The sequence below is a fragment of the Falco biarmicus genome, chromosome 4 (genome assembly GCF_023638135.1).
Source record: "Falco biarmicus isolate bFalBia1 chromosome 4, bFalBia1.pri, whole genome shotgun sequence".
In the NCBI taxonomy this organism is placed as follows: domain Eukaryota; kingdom Metazoa; phylum Chordata; class Aves; order Falconiformes; family Falconidae; genus Falco; species Falco biarmicus.
The window spans coordinates 42,605,293-42,629,896 of record NC_079291.1 but is presented as its reverse complement, the minus strand read 5'-3'; the positions used below and the strand labels follow the sequence as shown (position 1 = coordinate 42,629,896).

The following is a 24,604-nucleotide window of genomic DNA, read 5'->3' as shown; positions in this document are numbered from 1 at the left end:
CAGCAGCTTGTCCTCCCATTTCTCTAGATGTTTTTCACAAGTGGAACTTACTTAGCCTGCTTGACAGTGCAGAGAACCCATTGTCCTGGTGGAAAGGTTTTAATAATTCCCTTGACCAATTCATCCTACAAAGACTGGCCTTAGACCGCCTTTCTACTAATGAGCAATGCAATGCCAGGTAACATCCACTGGCACTTGAGCTCATTAGTGGTCCCTGCTGTGGTTTTGCTTTGGGCCAGCTAGCTGTCTCCCAGATAATTCTGGGCAAGGCTCAAGGTATTAACTGAGGCCAGTTACTGTTCTTACTTAAGAGTCTGAATATGATCATCCTGTTTTAGAGGAGACCTTAATTTGCATGTGAGTTCCTCCATTCCAGATGCCAGATTCCAGAACTAATGCCGGAGGACAGTCCAAGACTGGTCTAATTCGCTGGTATTGTTCTTTATGGTTCTGTCGCATGGCATAGTTGCAGTAGTGCAAGATTTTTCAGAGACTGCACTGGTACTCCTGTGGAAATCTTTGTCTATAAAGCAAGTTCTCTTAAGTTCAATTTTATTTTGTCATAGTCTTTCCTGCCAATAGAGGAAATGTCAAGTTCCCTGTACTGATCTACATACTTACCTTATTGCCCAGTGTCTTCCTTAATTGTAATCATTGCCACAGTTAACAAAGCTAACTGTAATTGCACGCAGAAGTACCAAATATGGGATTTTTAGGGGAAAGTCTGCTTGTTAGCTTTTCTCCAATTTCAGTTCAGTGACCACCAGCAGCATGTAGCACATATATGAAAATTTCTGGCCCTGTTAAGTGTGCTTCACAGCCTGAGTGTGATCATGTTTGGGACTAGTTTGGGACTTCCAGTGGCATGTGCTTACATCATACCCTGTGCCAGGCTGCTCTTAGAGCAGAGCTGTATTTGAAAGGCTCAACCTTCTAAAGCAGGGAACATGCAGGCATGTTCAGACCCAGTTATGTAATGCAGTGATCATCCTGGGAGGAATAAACCTTTCTTAGGTGCATGAAGGCTAGGGAGGTGATTCATGTGAGTTTTAGAAGGCTGTTTCTCCCCTGTTAGAGATCAAGTACCCCCAGAGGACCTAAAGTGAGATCATTTATCCATTATGAACCTAACTTGAAAACCCTCTGCATCTTGCACCCTCTTTCACCTGCCCAGGAAGGCAGTAATTATCTTCCAGTTACTTCTGAAATGATTGTGAGCAAAATAAATGCCTTTTATGACAGATCATCTTTCCTCTTTCTCAGGCTTTTCCCCCCACCTATCCCCACTACAAATTCATTCCAAGTTTCTTCCCCAGGTTGAAACTCTTGAGTTTCATTTAAACCGTATTTACTCACCTGTTTCCTTATTAAGGCTAACAGCTCTAAGCTGATAGAATCATTCTAGACCTTGGAAGTACCTTTGCCCTTGCTTAGGGACCAAACAAGCCTTATCAAACGTTTCTCCAAGACAGCTTGAACTGCTTAATAATAAACACAAGAGGAGAGCTATCTTTAAACAAAGAATACTGGGGAGGGGCCCATGACAAGTCAGAAGTGTGAGAGACTGGATATGTTCTTCATTCACCAAATTAGTCTTTGTCTCTGGCACTTGCAAAATAACTGTCAGTCTCCTTACACCATTTTGAACTACAAAGCTACTGCTGAGGCATCTGGGAGTTAGTTGGTCAGCAGCAAAATGTAGCAGGGCAGTTTTTCCATTAACAGCTCCAAAGCCCAACTCCAAGTACCAATGATTTTTTTGAGTAGTCACCAAAAGGTTAGAAAGAGGCATGTAGACTGCCACTGAAAAGTAAAAATAAAGGTAATTTTATTGGTAACTAGAAATTGTGGAGATGTTTAGTCCACAAACCCATCCAATTCTTTCCATCCTTCTTCCCTCCCATCTGTCTGAAGGTGCAATAGCCTGTCTGTTCTTTGGAGCTGTGGGGAACTGAGGTTATAGTTACACAGTCTGTATATTTTGATATTTACAAATAGAGCAGGAATTGTGCATAGTCTGTAAACACTTCTAAGTCTAAAAATACGAAGTCTAGATTGCCTGGTTTTCAATTAACCAGAGTTATAATGGACATGACTGTACACCTTGGAGAAATCAGGTTATTTTCAGGAAACAAAATGGTTAGTAACTTGTTAGGAATGAAAATAAAATAACTTAGTTTTGCTGAGTTATTAGCTTTCTTCTTTCTGGGTAGAGTTCCATTGTAATATCGCATGGCATTTTGCAAAGGTAACAAAGTTAGGTGCATCACAATTTACAGTATTATTATTACTATTTAAAATTTAAAAAGCTATCAAAAGTAAAACCAAAAAGAACAAATTCCAAGCCTAAGGCTGTCGACTAGAAATGTGTAAATAACTAAAAGCGAACCAGGTTTGAGGCAGTGTCAGAAGTTACTATAGTAACAGTATATAAGTATATATAGGAATTCCAAATTAAAATTTTTGAATTGGAAATAATAGTCCTGACAATTGTAAATTATAGTTGCTATCCAAAACGGAGTTGCGTTCGTTCATTTACTGTGTCTGATGTGATGCCCTTTTTTTTTTTTTTTTTTTTAGTGGCAGTCAGGCCCATAACCTCAGACAGATGGTAAACACTTCAGTCTAAACACTGACACTTTCTGTCAACTCATCAGATGAGTCTGACGCTTTTAGTACTGAGTAGAAACACTAGAGATCATTATTTTCTCTTTCAAAGTTTAAAAAAAAAACCAAAAAACAAAAACACACCACTAAAAAAGCCCACTAAGTCCACCACTTCTAAGAAAACGGGAGGAATAATGTCTTTCTCCATGCTTGAAGTTGCAAAGCATCATGTTATTTATGACTAGACTGTAGAGTCCATTGTGCATGGACCAGCCTTCTTTCTACACTGAAAGAAAAAATGGCCTGGAGCATGAACCAGCTAGGTTTCTAAGTGTTACGCTTAACCCAAATATATATGATGTGTTAGGTTCTTATGCTCTGAATTTCTATGCTAGCCAGTTTCTAACTACTGTATTATTTTCTGATACATAGTGTGAAATACTGCTTTCAGTTACATTTTAATGGTAATTGGCAATTGTTTTGGGCTGCTTATATTATTGGTATACTACCAGTTATCAGTGGAAGGCTCCTTGCTACTCCTCAGGTGTTACTTCAGCTGAACATCATTTACTTATTCAAATGCACTACAACCACTGTTAGGCTTAAAATGGGTCAGACTTTCATATATTAGAAAAGCTGTTGCTGTATGGGCTTGTAGATGTAGTTTGACCATGTAAAATTGTGTAAGTTAAGCATGTTCACGTTAAGTACTCAAATAGTATTTGAGAGCAAAATCAAACATTTATTTGAAATACCTCCAAATCTGGTGTGATTTTAAACCTATGCTCCTGACCCCAAGAGCATGGACCAGAAAAAAGGAGTTAAACCTACTGCTCCCTTTGACATTGTTAAAGGAGAGCTCAGCAGTGCCATCTGTGTGTTGCCAGGATTTCACCCTATGTTCAAGGAACAGGTAATACCCTCCTTCCTCCTAAAGGAAAAGTTTCATTTCAGCATATATTTAAGGTATGTTTATATATTTCTTTTAGATGTATTGTCCTGTGCAAAAAGCTTATCAGTTTACCTAAATTGCAAAGTATACTATTCAGCAGATATCAATATATATGTAGATATTTTCTAAACTACAAATATGATTTTCAGGGGCAGAAATCAGTGACAGTTGAGTAAAATTATGTAGGTGGATGTTCTAGTTTCTGAAATGTCTGAATCAAGATAACCTGCCCTTCCCAGTGAGATAAACTTGCTTTAAATCTTAAATTGGTATAAAAGCAGAGTCCTGTGCTCTTTGAGAATAGATGGCAGGCAGGATAGAAATTTTTAGAAATAAATTAAAGCAAACTTGAGTGTCTGAGAAAAAGGAAAACCTTTGGAAACCTTTTTTTTTTTTTCTTCTTTTTCATTAAAATGGACTTCAAAAGGGATTTATTATTTCTCAGTGCTGACACCCAGGTGACTTCAGTAAAGAAAAGAAACTGAGAAGCCATATTGAAGCAGGTGAACAAGAGGGAATTTCTAGCACACAAGCCTTCCAGTATAGAACTACTCATGAGTGCAGATACCCTTTAGGTTTTCTATAGGTGGCTGTCCCTGTTGACAGCACTTCTTTTCCTTACACAGGTAATTGTATGCAGAACTGACAACTATTGCACTGCCTGTTTGTTTCCCTGGCAACCAGCAGAAATAGTGAATAGTGGTAAAGGAGAGGGACTGCCCATTTACCAGAGGCAGCAAACAGCAGAACCATGGGGAGGTGAATGGGAAGAAAGGAAAGAATAGAATGAGCTAAAAAGGGGAAATGAAAGCATAAAAGAGAAGACAAAAGCAGGAAAAAAAATCTTACCTTAGCTTCTGGAGAGGAAAAAAATATAAAAGAAACAGGAAGGGAAATGAAAGGGAGGGGGGAAAATGCAGGCAGTAAGGTGAAAAAGGGGGAAATTACAACAAGATCAGGGTTCAGGGCTGCGCAGGAATCAAGGAATATTGAGTGGAAGATAGGAGGAAACATTAAAATCATAAATAGGTAGAAAAACATTACCATAGGCTAAAAGCAATTTTGTCACAAATCTGTTACAACATAGGCTGGAGAATACCCCAGAAAAGAAAGTGGGGACTAGGTGTTCTAGGAGTTTGCTCTGAGATGGGCTGACATCAAGCCGGTAGGTTGCTAAGGCAGAGCTACGTCTAAGTTTGTGTCATCCTCCCTCCGTGTCATTACTTGCACAGGTTGTCAGTGGCTTGCTTCCTCCCAGCTCCTCCCTTTTTCTTCATGAGTTGCATCTGTATGTATCTCAAAAAGAAGGAAAAGGGTAGGTAAAAAGGCAAAGCAAGGCAATATAATGTACTATTATTTAAGTACAAATGTGCATGAAGGACACATACCATGTAATGGTGACCCTGACTCTCTGTATGACCTAATGTAGTAAGAGGTAAAGATTTATGGGAGGTTTCCAAAGAAACGCAGTTAAGAAAAGCCCTTCAGCCAGTCCCTTGTATGAATCAAGAAGCTGCACAGAACATGTCCTCAGCCCTGTGCTAAGATAACAGATATATAGCACCTTTGATATGAAAAACCAGAAGCAGAAAAAGTAGACATGAGAATATATGTGCTCTCATTCGAGTCTACATTTCACTTGCATCCGTGGGCCCACTGTTTCCTATAGGATAGGTGACCCTGAAAGTGGGAAACTCACTAGCATGAGCATCAGATGGAATTGTAAAAGGGCAATATGCAAAAGGGCCATACAATCACAGACTGGAACTGCTACCAAAAATCTTCACTAAAAGATGTGAAATTTTATAGGTAAATACCTTAACTACACAAAATATCAGAATGGACTTGGCTGAACGTGGCTCTTTTGAGGCCTAGGTTTCACCAGTAGGTGTTTCCTATGTATTTATTGTATTTTATGTCTGTAAACTCCTGATGCTGTGCACAGCACTTTCAGAAGAAACTGCATGCCCAGTGACTCATTTGATTGTAGCAGTACCAAGTATAATGTTTCTGATCGGCAACTTAGATAAACACACGTGGTGGTAACATTTAGATTACATTGCACTTTGAAGTAAAATTAACACCGGCGGAAGTCTGAAACAACGTAAAATGTAAGGCTTCGAGTCATAGGGCTTGTATCTGAAAACCTGTGTATTTATTGAACACTTCTTTAAATGAAATTATTTTCTTACATTACTTACTAGAAGAAAACAGCTTTATATGCCTTGAAAATCTATAACTTTCTATCGTGTTGCTCTAGTTTGATTAGTTAATCCTTTCAATGTGTCACGTAAGTAGCCAGTGGATAATTTCCTGTGAAATTATTAGGGTTCAAGAAAATGGCAATAAGCAGAATAATATTCTGAAACATGATATAATGCTGGACAAGGTTCTCAACCTCCTTTTTGGGGAGTGATTGTACATGTCAATGCACGTGCACACAACACATTGTTGGAGGCTATTTCTGACTTGCAGGCAAGAGGATTTGAAAGAGAAAATTGAGGCCACAAAAGGAGTGTCAACGTCTTGTCATTCACAAAGCCTAAAATGTTTTTAAATAATTATATCACTTGCCATTCAGTTTCTTTAATGAAAGTATCCTAATGAATGTATAGACTTGTCACATAAGCATTTGATAATTCAGGTATGATTGCCTTAATCATGATGTAGAAAATCATTAAAATAATATACAAAGGGGTAACAGAATGAGCATGTTGTGTATGTCTGAATTAATGTCTGCAAAAACAGGCCTATCAGTGAGAAATAGGAATATTAAGTTTTCACATAGGACCAAGATAGACATAATTCAGGATTTAGTCTTCACCAATGTCAAGTCATTCCAAGGGGAGGAGAAGAAAGAGTAGAAATGGGAATTTTACCCTGTGTTTTTCTAAAAAGAGCTAAAACTGGCATAACTTCTTTGCCAATAATTTGTATACATTTTATAATCTTTCAGTCATCATGGTATCTTACTAGTGTAACTGTGGGGAAGCAAGAACCTAAGAATCCTAATTTTCATGTAAAATGAGATAGAAGTTCTGTTCTTATTAAGGAATCTTGAAGCTGTATTTATACAAAAGTTAACAAGAATATAGGGTCATAAAGAATTTCTTACTAGTTTTGAGCTTTAAGCATGAGGTTCAAGGGAGTTCAGAAAATTATGTATTTGAAACCTATGCTGCACAGCTGATAAAATGTGTCAACATGCTGATGATACTTTATTTTGTTAATGGTAATATTGTCCTTATGCTGTGCAGAAAAATGAAATTTGTCTGAATTAACAAAAAAATGGTGAGGTGTTTATTACAACACTCTTTTTAAAAAAGATGGATTTTGTTACTGGATATAAGGACTTATAAATGTATTAGCTAAGTGTTACAGTTTTATTTAGCAAGGCTGCTTGGTAGAATTGTTTTAATGTTCATTTTAGAAAGAATTAACATAAAGGAGTGAAGGTCTTTTCTTCCACTGAAATTTAGCAGTCCTGTTAAGCATGTACCGGCTTATTTTCTAGGCTCACTTTTATTCCAGCTGTGAGTGGGAAACTTCAGGAAATCATTCCTAAAAAGCACCTTGAGGTGACTAAATTGCTACTTCATTTATATCAAGATGGACAAATTGAAAATCTGCCAACCACAGTCACCAGTGCAAGTCCTGCTGGACTCCCACCCAAACAGATGACACGTTTTGCCTCCTCTGTGATGCAGATATGGGGGATTGATAGTTTCAAAGGTAGGAAGTTCTAGACCAACCTTGTAGATGCTGAAAGCAAGTGGCATTCCTCCCTCTTTCCTTTGTCTCCCCATCAGGATAAGAAATGTCATGGGAAACACTGAAATCATTTTAGGGGCTTTTCTTTAAATTGCAATGGCAGGACTGTCTACAGTCGGCAGTGAATAGGAAACAACTGTTGTGGTACATAGTCTGCTTTGAGAAGGTCCCTTGGAAGTTGGCAAGAACATGGCCAAGTCCCTTTTTATTAAGTGAAGAGCACTACCAGCATACCATTTCATGTCCTGTGTTGCATGCTAGTAACACTGCCCTTTCAGAAGGCTTGTTTGTAAGACATTAAAGTGAAACAACAGTGTCAGCAAATGGCTAATCCTAATGTACAAATAGGACTTAAGCGACTCATTAATTGCCTTTTTTCTCCCTGTTACATGATGCAGAACAGTTTGGGAGGAGGTTGTGTGCTGCTGACCAAAGGATTTATTTCATGTTATTGCAGTGGGTATGTTGCACGTGTTCTGTATTAATGACATTGCTATTTTACAGATGGGGTACCCTTAGGACCAGAAAGTTTAAAATCTGAGAGCTAGCACTAGCTAGGGTTGAAGAGATAGTTTAAGCGTCAAGACTGTGACCCTAGAAGCAGAGAGGAAGGGCAGGGAGTTACTAGTCTGGTACTTAGGCCTAGCTGCTGTTCCTTCACATGGCACAAACTCTCTTATGTGATTTCATATAGTTTCCATGTCTTGGATTCCTGTATGGAAAAGGGAAATAATGGCATTTATTATAATTCAAGTTCTGTACTTAAGAGCCATAAGATGAGGAATGGCTGGATCCATTAAAGAGTTGAGTGGCCTGAAGTTCTGTGACACTAAACTCTCCTTGACCATCCTTGAAGAACCTAATCATTTTGGAGAAGGAATCACTCAGGAAATGTTTTTATAAGAATCCTTCCCACCTTCTATAAAGCATTAGAAAAGTATTTACCTTTAGGATATATGCCAAGTACTTGATGTTTATTAAAAAAAAAAAAAATATCAATGTCGTTTGACTAATAGGGATTAGTATTTTAAACAAGTTTTCTGTAACCTCATAATTAATAGTTCTCATTTCACTTGATGATTGGACCTCCAAGACAAACTTCTGATGGTCGAAACGAGCTGTGTATCCTGTAACACATTGAAACTGGTTTGTGAGGTTGTTAACAGCCCTATGATTGAGAATCCTCCGGTTGAAGAACTCTAAACTTCTGCCTCTGTTAAATGCAGGAGTCTTCTCAGGTGCAAACCAATCAATCTTTGTGCACTGCTCAGGACCGACATTGTTCTTGTGGCCTTTTACTGTCAAACGTCTTTGTATTTTGGGGCACACAATTCTATTTCCTTCTGAAGATTCTGATTTGTATTTACTGAGCCTCTGCAGTGGCTTATGTTTTGCCCATTCTTAGGCAGTTTGAGCTTAAAAATGCTTTGCTGTGAAGTGGCACAACTGCAACTTGACCATGTTCTCTGCTTCAGGGCTTGTAACCTCCAGGACAGCTAGAGGGCAAACAGAAAGATGTGTTACAGCCCCAAACTGTGCCAGCACAATTCAACAGAGCTCACGTGTCAGACTTGTTCGTCAAAATTATGTTCAATTCACAGTCAACAATTTCCGTTATTGTTGTTCGTTCCTTTTGTTTCTTGCTGGACAGGATTGTTTTCAGGACTTTCAAATCTTTCTAATTTTATTTTGCCATTTAAAAGGTTCCAGTATAAAGTTAGTGAGAGAAATTCCTTAAAATTAACAGAGGAGCCCCAAACTGCAATATCTCCAGGGTTCCAAGAGCTTTGTTATATTACTTGTTACCAAATACTAACTACCTTTGTTAAGCAATTCAAATGGCTTATTCAGTTGACTTGTTCTAAAGTCTCCTGTATTTTAGAATAATGTGTTTCCAATAACTGGGTCACTCTGGCACAAAAGAAACAGAAACTTCAGTATTCATGGAAAGTTTGAAAGCTGACTGTTGGTTAGTTTCTGCGTTTCTGATTTGGGGCTTGAATTTTTAAATTTTCTTCAAGTTCCTCTGTTTGAGACTTGGTAATAACAGAAAGAGATAAGTTGGTGAGTCCTTTTCTGGTTTACATAATTTTCCTTGGTTCCACAAAATATGAGTGATGTGTTTGAGTTGGTTTTAGGATTAATATAGTATGGGTATTTTTATTCTGGGAATAAATATTAATTTGTTAATAGTTCTCATCATCAATGTAGTCTGTACTTTTTCTGCTTCCTCCAGTAGTCTTTCCAATAGAAGTTCAAACTATTAGTTGTAAGGCAAGTGATTTTAAAAAAAAAAAAGACAGGTTTCAGGTGCAGGTGGCAAATCTTTTCAAGGTTAATAGCCCATTTGTAATGGAATATGGTGACCTTAAGGAAATACAGTCATTCATAAATAAAAAATACAGGGATCTTGCACTTGACTACTCAACTCTATTGACCCTGAAATGCAACTGTCACATAGGAACTAGCAGGAAGTTGGTGATTATAAATAATACCCCTTGCTGGTGACAGCACCATAAACGTTCATCATAGTAAACAAATACTGAGAACAGACAAACATACCAATTACATATAATCTGGTACAAAATGCAGCAGTATGATGTTCGAAAATACATTTCTGGGTTTTGACACTGGGTCCAAATATGTTACTTGCATTAAGTGTGCTTTTTGGACCATAAAAGTGGAAAGGTCTGTCAAATGGAGCCTGCTCTTTCTATGAGGTTTTCTGTAGAAGTGAGGAGTTATAAATTAAGCAGTTCAAGATTTTAATTTTCACACACTGGCCTAAAAAGCAGGGTAACCTCCCAATGAGGGGGATTGTTTTGGCCTGACTCTTTTCAAGGTTTGTCTCCACACAAATATATATTCAGCAAATACATGTGTTGTTTCTGGCTGTTTTGTCTTTAAAAAGGTATAAATATATATTTATATAATATATATCCACCCTCACTTCTGTTCTTTTCTTTTGCTCCTGCAGTTTATTGTGGAGTGTCATGGGAATACACTTCTTCCCCAGTTTTTGGGCATGTACCGGCTTACTGTTGATGGAGTTGAAGTATATATGATTGTTACGAGAAATGTGTTCAGCCATCGCTTATCTGTTTATAGAAAATACGATTTAAAGGTGAGAAATAACTGCTGATGAAATAACTGACAAAGTAGCTGAAAAAATCTTTACTATAAATGTTAGCTTATGTTGGTGCTTGAATATTGCTCAGAATTTTAATTAATTTTAAGTTGTGTTATGTAAGAGCCAGCATTAACTGGTTTATTTCTGCGTCTGGGTTTAGCAAAACTGAAGGATGGTTTTATCAAAATTGTGCAAATTTGCATTGTGCATTTTCAAAGAGAGCCATTTAAGTGGGTGTGTTTGTTAAATGTAAGTAATGGTTAAAGGTAGACCTCTTCACACATATCCAATAGTAATTCTGCTTCCTGTAGGTCTTTATCAACATAATGGAAAGCCACAGCTGATTCTGCAGAGGGCTTTTATAAAATAACTAAATATCATAAGTTAAACCAATAAATTGCTACTAACAAAGTACATCGCTACTCCAAAAGCTCCATATTTTATTCCATATTTTTAAAATAATCCAATTTAAAAAGAGAAGGTTCTTAAAAACACAAATTTCTGTTGCTTTTATCATAAGGTGTATTTTAGGGTTTTTTCAGAAGGTTTATCTGCTCGTTATTTTGCAAATAGTTAATACACAGTGCCTACAACTAATGTCCGAAGTGTAGTCTTAGTCTTTTTACTGACCTAAGGGATTGTATTTTAATTTCCTCCATGAAGTCATCCCTTAGAAACTTACTTCTTTCTAGCATGTTTTTGTGTTGAACAACTAAGTGCATCTGCAAACTTGTTTTAAGGTGTTTATTTAGCATTCTGTATTAAGGCATTTGTAATGCTGTGCACACCATCCTTTCCTCCTGTCAAGTACCTACCTAGCAGCTGGTTAGATAGTTGACTGAACGTGATTTGTAAGAACTGATTTCCAGATTGTCAGCAACTGACTTTTTGGTATTTAGTACCATTGACAGCAGAGTTTCCTCAAGAAAGACATTTTTTTGAGAACTGTATGTGTTTTAGAGCATTGTAATGTCCAGATGCGTTAAAAAAGGGGGGAAAGCACAACAGAAAGAAACAAATGATATAAAGCATGTTCTTAGCGTTGGTATCATAAATTTACCTCTGTGAATGCTTCTATACTCTATTCAGTTTGTCCAGCTGGACTGAATGGCTTTAAAGGTAAACTTCTCTTGCAATTTAAATTTAACATCAATATCACATTATTCTTCAAAACTAACTCCTTCACTGAGTATTAGTAGTGTTGTAGTGACACTGCACGTATTATAAATTACGTTTTCTTTACTTTCATTGCTACAGCATCTACGGTTGTAGGTTGAGTCCTTTTTTGTACATGAGTATTTTTGACACTAGCTTAGAGCTCACTTGTAGCGCAAGTCTTTACCTGTGCAGATACTAAGAGACCACAGATCGGCCTAGGATTTCAGAGGTATTTTCTTGGCCACTGAGGTATTTTATTAAAATTTATTAAAATAACTTCAATGTCAAATTTGGCAATCTCCCTAATTTTTATTATTGTAAATCCACTTTTTTCCCTCCAGTTTGGTTTTCAGCTGACCTTTTTTTAGGCCAAATAGTCTGTTGGAGCACGGAATACAACATAAAAAGTGTATTTTTATGTAACATAAAAAGTAAACATAAAAAGTTTAGTAAACGAAAATGTCAGACTTTCACTAGGCTTTATTAGCAGTTAACGATACAATGCAATGAAATCCCTGCTTGCTGTGCCATACATAATAACTAAGATGTACAGCCCCATTTATATTTTATCTCCATCTTTTCTAAGTTTCTCTCTGCAAACAGCATAAAACGTGATATAAAAACATGTGGTTGGGAATCCTTATGTTCTTTAAACTAGCATGACTGAACTTCAGCACTTCTTTACACAATGCATACTTTCCAACAAATTATAGAGCTGATTTTACCCATCTTTCAGTGTCCAATTATCACGTTTGTAGTTATAATTTCTTGCAGTGCTATTATGTGATAAACAAACTCTGGGTACTTAAAGGTGTGGTCCTGCTCCAAGAAATTTGCAAGGAGGTATACACAGCCATTTTTTGGTCACCTCCAGTTTATTCAGAACGCACCATATTGCATACTAGTTCTAAGCTTAAAAAAAAAAAAAAAAATTAAAAAATTTAAATAGCCAGAATATCTTTGGCAAGCACTGTAGATCTTGTGAATCCACAGTTGGTCTCATCTCTTCTTTTGACTTCATGTTGCTGTGAGGTGCTTTGTTCTTGTTTGTACTTTGTGATCTTTTAAATATTTCTATGTGTTTATATTGTGTGACATCTTTTTCAAATGTGTATTACATATGTCCAAATAATTACCTAGAATAGGCTATTCCATAACCACACAGCTAAATTGGTACAAAAAGATGAGAAGTCTGCCAAGCAAGGCAGCAACTTCTAGGATGATAGTCTCAAAATGAGGATGAGACATGAAGAAGCTCCAGCAGTCAGGAGGAGAGCATATGTAGAGCATTTGAGGATTTAATCCATCTTTCTTCTCTCATGATACATCTTCTTCAAGTGATTGCAGCAGTTCAGCGGCCCTGGGCATTCTACTTACTGTATCACCTTTCTTTAAAACAGCTCTCAAGTTCAGAAGAAAACATCCACTTTTGACCTGTTATCGTAACATTTTCAAATCAGTTTCTGACATATGCACATTTTTAGATCCATTTTTTCTGTTTCAGGGCTCTACTGTGGCTCGAGAAGCCAGTGACAAAGAAAAGGTATGGTGCATTTCTGTTTCTTTTTCAATTATCTAAGCTGCTAGCTGGCCTCAGGACAACCATAACCAGTGCTGTTCTGCCCCTTTTCTTTGTTTTCTGTCATATTCTCCCCCTTGAGTTCTACCTTATTCCCCCCTTTATCTTTCCTCTATTTTCTGCAGACCTTTGAATATTGGTTTGCAATGGTGTTGAGATTTCAGAGGTAAGTGAGCCAGTCCTCTAGCTCCTTCTTTTCCTTTTTTTCTCTTCTCTTCTTGGTTTCTTCAGGGCCTGCCCTGTGGTAGGAAAACATCAGGACTTTCTTCTCTTCCCTCCTGCTTCTTCATCTTCTTTCTCTTGCTCTTTAATATTGAGATTTATGGATGCTCCATGTCAGTTAATAGAATGATGTGACGTGGCACCACTTCTAAAGTGAATGCAAAGATGAACCAAACCTTGAATTGTGAGAACCTCTGGGTATGTAAAGCTCATGCAAATGAGTGAACAACTGACACACTTAGATGTACATGTAACTATAATGAGAGACAGGCTGCCTCAAATTCTGGGCCGAAACCTTGCTCTAAAAGGAAATTGATCACTTTGTTTTTCTCCATCTCCAACTTCAGTTCATTTGGAAAATTTCGTGTTCTCAAAATCAGTGTTTCTCTCAGGTTTCAGTGACACAGCCTGATAGCACTTTAGGAAAGGTTTGTCTAGAGATTCTACAGATAATTGGAGGTGGGACATAGTCTTCGTCATCTAAGACTTCTTAAATTTCCAAATTTGGGTGAAGTCCAAGAGCCCATGAGCCTTGTTTTCTTAATTTTTCCAAGCACATTCCTTCTGAATTAGCATAAGATCATTTAGCAATTCACTTAAAAGACTTCATTTTATGTTGTCCCCAAATTCCATTCAAATCATTTGGTTTTTCTCCTGAGCATTAGTTGTATCATACCTGCCTCTCTGAGTCTTCTACAGATCACACAACTGCACTAAGGAGTAAGGGACATGCAGTAGCTGTTCGGTTCTCACAGAATGAAAAACTCTGAAGTTTTTCCACTTTGTCCTAAGGTATGACTGAAGACTTAAAGTTCTCCTTCCAGCATTAGGCAACTAATGTCTGCCATGTCCCAAATGCCAAATGCAGTTACAATAGTCAGCATTAGCTCCCTTTTGCTGTACCGGGCCCTCAAAGTCATGTCTTGAATGGTCTGCATTCTTTTCTTGTGGTCTATTTTTGTCCTTGTTCAGTAGCACAACTCTAGTGTTTTTAAAGCAGAGGGATTAACCCTTCAGTGTCTTGCAAATGATACCTAGTGTCATTAAAAACCTCTGCTGGTAGTAAAATAATCTGATAGTAATGAGGAGGGCAGATTATTTGGATGGGACTACTTCAGGTTGCAACATTAATGCTTGGAATAGTAATGTAAAATGTAACGATATTACATGTATTCAGCTATACAGGAGCTGATACTATACAGATATTTAGTGCACTGGTTTTGAGCAGTTTTAAGAATTTGTCTCATAATAAATAGAAAAATAGTAGTACACATGTACTGTAGTTAATATGTTGAGTGAGAACCTCAAAGAAACAGTGCCTTAATTTTGTTCCTATGTAATTTCATGGCAAAATTACTATTGAATTTGATTATAGCGAAGTTGAAACAAAGTTGTGTAGTTTTGTATAACTGTATACAACAATTATTCTTTAAATGTAATGTGAAATCATAACTTCAGTAAGGCCAATAACAAAAATTCCTATCAATTTCAACGCATCTAGAACCTCCTGTTTTGAGTATTTCTGTGAAAGAAATGTAAAAAAAACCCTGGTCATCCAAATTCTTCAGTTATTTTAAATATTACGCATTATTTTCTTTTCAAAGGAATTTGATTTCTTGGAGACAGAACTACACTAAGCTTACTGATGTTGCAAGCAGACGGTCTGAGGCTGTTGGAACAGCCTTCTGTTACTCATCAGTCCCCTCAAACTCCAGTGCAGTGCGGCAGGGAAGCCATAAGCTAGCACTTGGAACAAACACCTCCAAGAAAGGGAACTAACTGGGTAGACATCTAAGTTCATAGAGGGAGCAACATTTTACAAACACTTTAAGAAAGACTGTTAGGGATTCAAGCAAGGGGAAAATAATATTTTGCTTATTACATGGCTTTTGTCTGAAGTTTTGAGTCTGCTGATTGATTTGAAAGGGTCAAAAACACACTAATGCATGTCTGTACTGTAGATGTTCAGAACATTCGTCACTGCGATTTGAATCTCCTGCCATAGGAAATGGATCTCCTGCCACAGGAGTGGATTACTCATCTAAATTACTCAAGTGTTTCTAATGCAGCTTTTAAGCTTAAATAAGAAGGGGGTTGTGTATTTATATGAATAGACAAGGAAAGTTTATTTTTGAAACTGAGCAGTGCTGAAGACCTGCTATCATGAGGTGTATCACTGCACGTGTGGCACTGATTTCAGGACCTTGAGGACTGTGTTGACATAAGATGTTGATGGTCCATTATTCTAACTACCAAGTGAGAGCCCCACAGCATGTTTTTTCACTCTCATTTTCTCTCAAGTAGATGTCACAGTTTCAAACTTTTTGTTGTCTTCTGTGGGAATCTCAATCCATTCTGAAAGATACTAAAACGCCTGGAAAATTCTACCCTGAAAAGCAAAAGAAAAAAAAATGATGGGTGGGTGGGTGTGTGGGCGGGCGGGTGGACAGGCACATTTTAGTAAATGCTCTGAAGAGATTTTGGTGTCTCCTATGTTAAATGAAATTGCTATGAATGATTAAACAAAACCACACAATCTCAAATACTAAGCTGATGTAGTAATTTATTAGCTAATTTTTAGCCATAGGCAAGTTAAATCATCAATTTATTAATACCATCCTGAAATGGCATTAAAAATAATAGAATTTCAAGTAATGGCAGCATTATTTAATTACTTATTATAAGGGTGTCCACTGCTATACACATCTGAAAAACAGAAAAGTAATAAAAGACAGGAAGCTTTTGGCTCTAAAGTGTACAGCTAAATTGTCTGGTAATGCTGTAGTTTTTAAATGGGCTTTTAAGTAATTCATATTTAATTTCAAATGCCAATATTCAAGTAATCAAATGGCTTTCAAAATATCGAGCATATGTTAGCTTTTTTTAAAGCGGCATAAGCCAGAAAACAGAAGAGCAAGTCTTTCTGTGACATCCTAATGCAGACTGAAAATTTTAGATTAATTACCTTGCAATTGCAAACTTGGCTAAAATTATGTTCTTGAATCTTTTTCCTATCAAACTACTCTTTCATTATTTTCTCAGTTAACAAAGAAGGGGCAATTATGCAGAAAGATGTAATGGATTAAAAAAATAAGAAATCAGGAAAAGATGTATTTTTCTACTTCAGGTTTGTAGTGTAAAATAGGTATTAGTATTCAAATATTTTACATCAGTTTTTAGGAAGAAAAACTGGATGGAGTGACTTCATTACTTTTCTGTCCTTTTTTCAGTTTGTCTCCTGTTTGACTATCTTCAGCTGTTTGATATCCTAACATATTGATAGAAGCTCTGAAACTGTCATTTCAATATTTTGTAATAACCAGTGCGGAGACAAGCTCCATCCCTTAGATTTCACCTTAACACACAATTCCTCTCATTTGCATTAAAGTGATATTTTTAATAACAAAGGCATCATTTTCTTGGCAACAAGTATCTAACATGCACTTACAGATTTTTCTTGAATTTTACAAGAGTATGTTTCAGCAGTTGTAAATTCTGACAGCTGCTCCTGTTTTGGTGTTTTTTAGGCTTTAGTTGTTTGGGGTTTTTTTAATTTATTTTTATTTTAATAGTGGGCATTTTCTATTCATTCCTTGGACAATTTTGCCCTCTTAAGTGAAACCAGGATAATGCAGAACTCCCCTGGTGGTCTGCCTGCTTGCAATTATGCTGTACTTGCGGTACAACATCAAATTAGCAGTTACAGCTGAGTCTACTTGTACTTATAAAGAACTTAAACATATTACTTGTGAGTGAGCAACTCAGAAGGAAATCTGAGGAAGAAAAATGAAAGCAAACTGAACTGAAGCCCACTATATTTCATCTTTACTAAGCAATTTCAGAGATTATTGCATGTTTTTTAATTAGTTTAAACCTGGTTACTTTGCCACCTCTGTATGTGTTGTTTCATAAATAAGCATAAATGAAGAAAAATTACAGTAAACACATTTGAACAAAGGATTTTTTTTTCAAGTTCTTATTTGGAAAATAATTGCTGTAGTTGACAGCTACGTAACATCTTAGTTAAATTGTACGCAAAATACATAGCTCTGATAATTAGATTGAAAGATGCTGCTAGATGTAACAAATCACTTCTTCACTTTACTTCTTACCTTATGATTACAACATATAGTAATTAACTGGTTTCTGAGAGGGCAGGTATAACTAAAGGAAGAAGTATTTTAGTATAGAAGCATAGCAACAAGATTACTCAGTCTTAATTAGTTTTTTTTTCTTTTGATGTCAATAGGTAAAACTTCAAGGTAGATCATCCCAAAATCTTAGCTATTTTTCCTGCTATTTTAAAATTACTGATTTTTTTTTTTTTTACTTATGTCTTCTAGTGATTTCAGTCTGCTTCATATGCCTATCTCACACAACAGACATCTGAGGCATGTCTTCGATTTCTCTGTGAAATGAATCTCAAGGTTGCATATACAGAGATAACTTTCAAAGCATGATACTGCAATTCATTGCAAGGAATGGACATTCACAGTTCAGATTCCTCTTTTCAGTGTTTAGCCTTCACACAACACCAACCCCGTTATTGTTTTTTAAAACAAATCACTAGTTTGCCTTTGTTTGGGTTCTTTTCATTTAAAAATCTGTCTTCCATATGTTAAAAGAATTTAAAAAAAATTAAAGGGGAACAGTCTCTTGCATTTTATATGTTGCATGTTCATTTTGCAGCAGGAAGACATTAACCCTAGGGATAATTCTGGATGCATTTCCCCGAGCATTGAAAAGACGTATAGTTACTGGTTTGGTACATGCTCAAATTCCTAATCCATCTACAACATCCTGCACAATTTTTTTTTCCTACAAAAATATCCATTACACTGGTGAAAACCATTTCAGTGTTCCCTCTCAAACCCCCTTTTGGGGTTACACATCTGTTTCCATTGCCATTTACAGTCCTGTGATGCCAAGTGGAGCTGCAGATCCTTGTTTGGTTAGAAACCTGGTCTTACGACAAGGCAAATTGTACAACAGAAGTTTGGAGGTCCCATAACTACTGGAGGGAAGAAGCTGCAGTCTTCAGCTTTCTTTGGAAAGCTCTAGTTTCTCTTCCATTCCTTTGATGGAAGACTTTTGATTTGGTTCAAAACCACCTGTGCCAGCTTGCTGAAAACTGTATTTAGCACTATGTCCTTTTTTTAAAATACTGCCTTCAATATATGCTTGTGAGCCCAGTCAGTCTAAAGTTAGCTTATTTCTCTTTTAAAAAAAAAACATGTATATGGGCCATTTGCTGTGAAAAGAAGCCCAGGATATGGAACTTCACTCCTGGCAGATGTTTTATACCAGTTTCAAAAGTTTTGAACTGTAAGCCCAATTCTGCTCTGATAAGTTGTGTGAATAACATGACTCATGGCTCGTTCCAAACAAACAGTAAGACTGCTATGCAACATTTCTCCTACAACCTAATCTTTGCCTGTGTTAGGTGAGAAAATGCTGCCAGGTTGTCAAGACAATTAAGTCGTCTTCCTTTTTCAGTCCAAGGCTTATTCTGACACTTGATTGCCCTACAGCTGTTTTAGCAAGCTTCTTCCAAAATGTTGGCATTGGTGTTAGCCATGATCATTATTTTCGGTCTTGATGCACAAAAATCCCTTTGGGAAGAAACAAAATTGCATTAGGATAGGATGCTGAATTGAGATGTGTTAAGAAATCTTTAAAAACTACTTCCATGCTCATCTAGAAATAACACTTCACCTGGTTCTTACCTTTCAAGACCTTTTTTTTTTTTTCCTCAAAACAACATCAGTGGGCTGTTTCACCTTAATTTTAGTTTTTTAATCTGTCATCTTAGTCAAAGAAATCTTTTTAGCCTTTTCAACGGCAGTGAAACCTTCCTGCCATTAAAATTCTCTATGACCGTGGCAAACTTTGGAATGCAAACCTGAACTGTGCAAATAACATGCTTTTTAATAAATAAATACTTCATATTTGTAAAATCTGTTGTGCCTTTCTTGCATTTTTAAGTCGGGGATTAAAAACAATGGAGATGGTTCAGAAAGAAAATCTATTATTAATTTAGTGGAAGTAGTCAGATGTTCATCTCCTGTGCAGCTCTTAAAATATTTAGTTCTTTAATGATAGTAATATATTCATTACAATGAATTACATTCTAGGAGAATCTTTTTCCAACAAGGATTTTGCTTCATTGGAAATATTTGAGAGTTCATTAAAAATTAACTGTATCAATTATTTCATTAAAGCAAAGTCTCAGTTTCTTCACTCAGTATTTTAAACTGCCACAATGTGGTTTTCTTTGTATTTACTTATTTCAGTGCATAAGAAGAAAAGGTACATATTAGGACTTCTCAACATGAACACATAAATTATTAATTTAAAATAACTGGGAGAGCCCCTCCTAGCCACATATTTCATAGGTTTTAATTCCTAAATTCACAAATCAATTTTAAGACTTAAATTGCAGTTGAAGTACTACCACAGTCACTACTAGCTGGCTGTCATTAGTGATGTTTGGGACTGCAGCGGTATCCTAGGGCTATTCAGCTTTAAATAAACAAGGAGAATGATACTGCCTAGCACACACACACGAAAAAGGTTTGTCTAATAACACCTAGAATGAGGAAGGATAACGGGCTGGGAGGAATCATGCAAATAATGTGGTGAGGGCAACCACTGGCACTTAGCTTTTTAGCTTTGGTTTCTTGTATGGGACCCACTGCTTTTAGTGCTTGCTTTTTCTTCGCACGCCTCGGTACTGGCTTTTAATTTACACAGTTATGCACTTGCCAAGTCTTCACAGTTGCAGGCACTTGGGTGAAGGTAAATGACCTCAGATAAAAATCTGCAGAGGGATTATCGAGGACTGGGGGGAGCCTGCACACAAGGCAGTGAAGTCTGTTTTTTGAGAGCTGATTCGCTGCCCTGAACGTCCTTGGGAGTACCCTTGGGGTCTTGTGATGGTGGGGAAGAAATGACAGGCTGTGTCAGCTTTGCTAGCTCACTTTTATTAAAAAAAGATTAAAGACAAAGTTAAAGCGGAGTATGGCACCTGCACGACTGGCTTATCAGCTCTAGCATCTTCCAAAAAAGATATTTCTTGTAATTTAAGTTTCTTTTTATTAAAGACAGAACTGTTTTCAGTGGAGAAGCACGCTTTCTCCTTCCAGCCACCCACTGGGTCTGACTGGCTGGTGCTGTGCTGTGCTGTGCAGTGCAGGAAGTCTGTGGCAGAGCTTAGAGATGAACCTGCCATCTCAGCATCTTAACCACAAGCACATCCTTCCTCTCTGCTCACCCCCCACCTTTAGGGGATTTTTTTCAGTGTTAATGGGTTTGTTTCACTTTAACCTCTGTCTAGTTTAATAAATAACTTGGGTATACTAGGTGGAAAGACAATCTGAGGATTTTTTTCTCTTTTCTTTTTCTTTTTCTTTTCTTTTTTTTTTTTTTTTTAGGGGCTTTGGGCTAGAAATGAAGGGAGCTTAACTTTCTGCATTCTTGTAATTGTTGCTTCATCATAAATTAATTCATCCAAATCTCCTCTCCATTCTTAAGCATCCTACACGCTGGATTCCATCCTCCGGTGTTGGCAACATCCCTGGATCCACAGTCCTGCCTCTGCAGAACTAGCCCTTGTCCATGGGGCAGTTTGCTTGATTGTGTATGATAATCTCTACAGCTGTTAGTCTGGCATGCTTATCTGATGTTTCCCCTACTCATTTTCATCCTAAACCACTTACTGAGTAGGCCAGAAAGAAAATCAATGCACGCTGCACTGTTGTATTGTAGTAAACAATTCATTGTGAGCTTCAAGGAGTGTCTAACATCATCTTTAAGTAAAGCAGCGGAGCACTGCAGGGTGACTCCTCCATGGAAGGAGTCTGGGATGGATGAATGGTTATAGCTCCATCTCGGCTGCCTGGGAATTTTTCCTTTTATTTTTAAATTAAAATTGAAGATCTTTATATTAGAGGGTATTTTAATATACTGGAATGTTCTAGATGCAACACAGTAATAATACAGAGCAGCCAGACTGGGACCTCATTTTTTTCCAGAGTCCACAGGCGTCAGGTTGCAATGGATTTAACATGGATTCGTAACTATAAAAATGTTACTAATTGCTTAAGTGGTTTTGAGCAATTATTGGAAGAGAAGGGTCATGTTTCTAAACAAAAGCAGTATTGTGGGATCTTAAGCAATTCATAAATCGCAGGTGCAAAAAATAAATCTGGACAGTTGGGGAACTGAGTATTTCAGCCACTTAGGTGTACAGCCCAACAGCAAAAAGAATTTCTGGCCATTGTGAAGATCTATTAAGGGTGTTTCAGGGTCTGCTATGATGCTCACATTTTTTAATGCTGTGTTTTCCAATATGTACGTTTTGGAGCAGAGAAAATAACCTCTGAGATTCTTTTCCTTACTGTCTCGTAGGAAGATAATAAGCTTTTTGAAAAATACTGTCTCCAGTAAGGTTATAAGCAATATTGGACCAGTTAAACTTATGGAGGGTATTCCAGTGGACTGATGGTGGCTGCCTTATATTTCTAGCAGAAGGACTTTTAGATTAAGGGGAAATTATTTTACTTGAAGTACCCATTATTTCATGATCATTGAGGGTTGCAGCATCAGTTGCTCTGCAACTTTTTCTCTGTAAAGAAAACCTGTTCTTAGTGATTAAAGGTGGGGGACAGGGAGCAAGGCTGTTGATTACTTTTAATGGGCCAATTTTTTAAAGGTTCTGATTGCAGAAGCTACTGTTATTTTGAGTTTGGTTGACCAAATACCCTGAAGGAACTGCTCTTTTGTTTGTTGGCTTGCTGGGTTTTATTAAGTGAACTTCCATTCACTGCCCTTCAAAAACACAGCGTTTGAGGGGTCTTAGTACTGAATCCAGTGGTTCCTCCATCTGGCTATCCTAAATGCTGCTGCAAATGACTTCATGGGAGAGTTGAAGATGATCAACTAATGTTTCAACATTTAATTACATATTTAAAAGGCAGTGGTCTTCTCTGGCATTTGTCACTTCTAAGCAGCATTTCATAATTCATGTTCACTTGATGCTTTCAAATAATTATTTGATATTAGACACTTATGAACGTGCACAGTAGCTATGTAAAATGCAGTCCAGTCTGACCATCTATAAGATATGATGCAAGCACTTTGTTAGGAGGTATAGATTGTGGTTTAACTTCGCTTATTGCCAGTTACCTTGACAAACGACATCTTGGAAGAAGCTTGATGCAAATCAAGTATTGAGTCGGAGATTTGTCATTTGCTGCACACCCATTAAACTTATACCTTCTAGGCCATCTACAGGAGGAATAAACTAAGGAAAGGGCTCCGTGGGTGCAGTTACGGAATGCTGCGTGCCGTGGAGGTGCCTCTGCTTCCCCTGGAGAGGCGGCTCAGCAGTGCCCTCCTGAGTGCAGGGGAGCTCCAGAGGTGCCACTGCCAGCAGGGGGGCCGCGCTGGGCCAGCATCTTCACTGCACTCCTCTTTGCGATCCCACCCTTACAGGAGTTTTGGTTTATTTTAGGCCAAAGAGCTGCCGACGTTCAAAGACAATGATTTTATTAATGATGGCCAAAAGATTCATATTGATGAGAATAACAAAAAGATGTTCCTTGAGAAACTCAAAAAGGATGTTGAGGTAAGAATGTGCCTGTTCAGTTATATGCGATTAAAATGTGTGGCTAATTACAGATATCCCAGGAAATTGTACCTGTAATTCATTAATGAAAACTTGTTTATAAGGCTGTAAGCACTATTTTAAATGAAACACAATTTAAACTTTCAGGAATTGATCACTGCTTTTGCTGATGTGGTAAATGGCTTGCCTGCCATAGCTGGTTGCCATACATTGTCCCTGCCTTGATTATGTGACGTTAAAATGATGGTACTACTTAGATGCTTTACAAGCCTAGTACTTCCAAATGCCCCCAAGAGAGAGGTGAGTATTGTTAGTTGTATTTTACAGGTGGAGGTACACCAGAGCTGAGGCCGTACATGGGATGTAGTCCATAACAGAGGATGTAGCATCCCCACTCACAGCCATGCGTGTTCTAGTTGTTTCATATTAGTAACCCAGTTTGAAATTACCTCAGAATTGCAACAGTAGAGTACTTCAGTAATTTGTGTACAGCAGTCAGACTCATTATCTTAATGTAGTCTTCCGTGTAGATTTGTAATTGGCTGAATATAGCCAATACCTAGTAGAAAAGTGGTGTGTTGTGGTTTAACCCCAGCCAGTAACTTAAATACCATGCAGCCGTTCGCTCGCTCTCCCTAACCCCCAAGGGATGGGGAGGAGAATCAGGAAGGAATGCAAAACTCAAGGGTTGAGATAAAAACAAATATAATCAAAATAAAATGGAGGAAAAGAATAAACAATAATAATAATAATTGTAATGAAAAGGAGGGAGGAGAGGAATAAAATCCAACAGGAAGGGAGAAAAAGAACAAGTGATGCACAATACAGTTGCTCACCACCCACTGACTGATGCCCAGCCAGTACCTGAGCAGTGATTACCAGGCCCTGGCCAACTGTCCCCATTTTATACACTCAGCATGATGTTCTATGGTATGGAACATCCCTTTGGCCAGTTCAGGTCAGCTGCCCTGGCTGTGTCCCCTCCCAGTTTCCCGTGCCCCTCCAGCCCTCTCACTGGCAGGGCCCAAGGAACTGAAAAGTCCTTGATTCAGTATAAACATCACCCAGCAACAACTAAAAACATCAGTGTGCTATCAGGGTTGTTCTCACACCAAATCCCCAAAACACAGCACTGCACCTACTAAGAAGAAAATTAACTACCCCAGCTGAAACCAGGACATGTTAATATGTGAGTTTAATATTGTATTCTAACTGATTTAGTACAGCAAATAGGAGAAAATAAATATTGGGCTAATTAGTTCACAGTTTGACTTCAGCTTCCATAATTGAAAATATTGTCACTAAAATATCATCACTAAAACATTTTGCAGCCCTTATACTCAAAGCTGTTTTCCCTGTTGAAAGAGACCCGGTAGCAAAACGTATCTGTGACTTAGACTTTCAGCTATTTATATCAAAATGGCTCTGTGAATTGATTTGTCTGGTTCTTCAGATCTATATCTCAGTAGTTGCACAAAACAAAATACTGTAACTTTAGAATTTACCCAGTAATTTGCTTTTGAGGAAATCTAATTTCCCATCTCAGTAATTATGAGA

At 37.5% G+C, this 24,604-nt stretch overlaps 1 protein-coding gene across 1 annotated transcript in view; it reads left to right on the top strand.

Annotated features, from left to right (window-relative positions):
- PIP4K2A (phosphatidylinositol-5-phosphate 4-kinase type 2 alpha) overlaps positions 1 to 24,604 on the top strand; it is a 115,256-nt gene that overhangs the window by 82,925 nt on the left and 7,727 nt on the right. Inside the window, exons 5-7 of the mRNA XM_056334280.1 lie at positions 10,308 to 10,454; positions 13,123 to 13,161; positions 22,934 to 23,047. Of these exons, the coding sequence (XP_056190255.1) occupies positions 10,308 to 10,454; positions 13,123 to 13,161; positions 22,934 to 23,047 (300 nt within the window). The remainder of the gene's footprint in view (positions 1 to 10,307; positions 10,455 to 13,122; positions 13,162 to 22,933; positions 23,048 to 24,604) is intronic.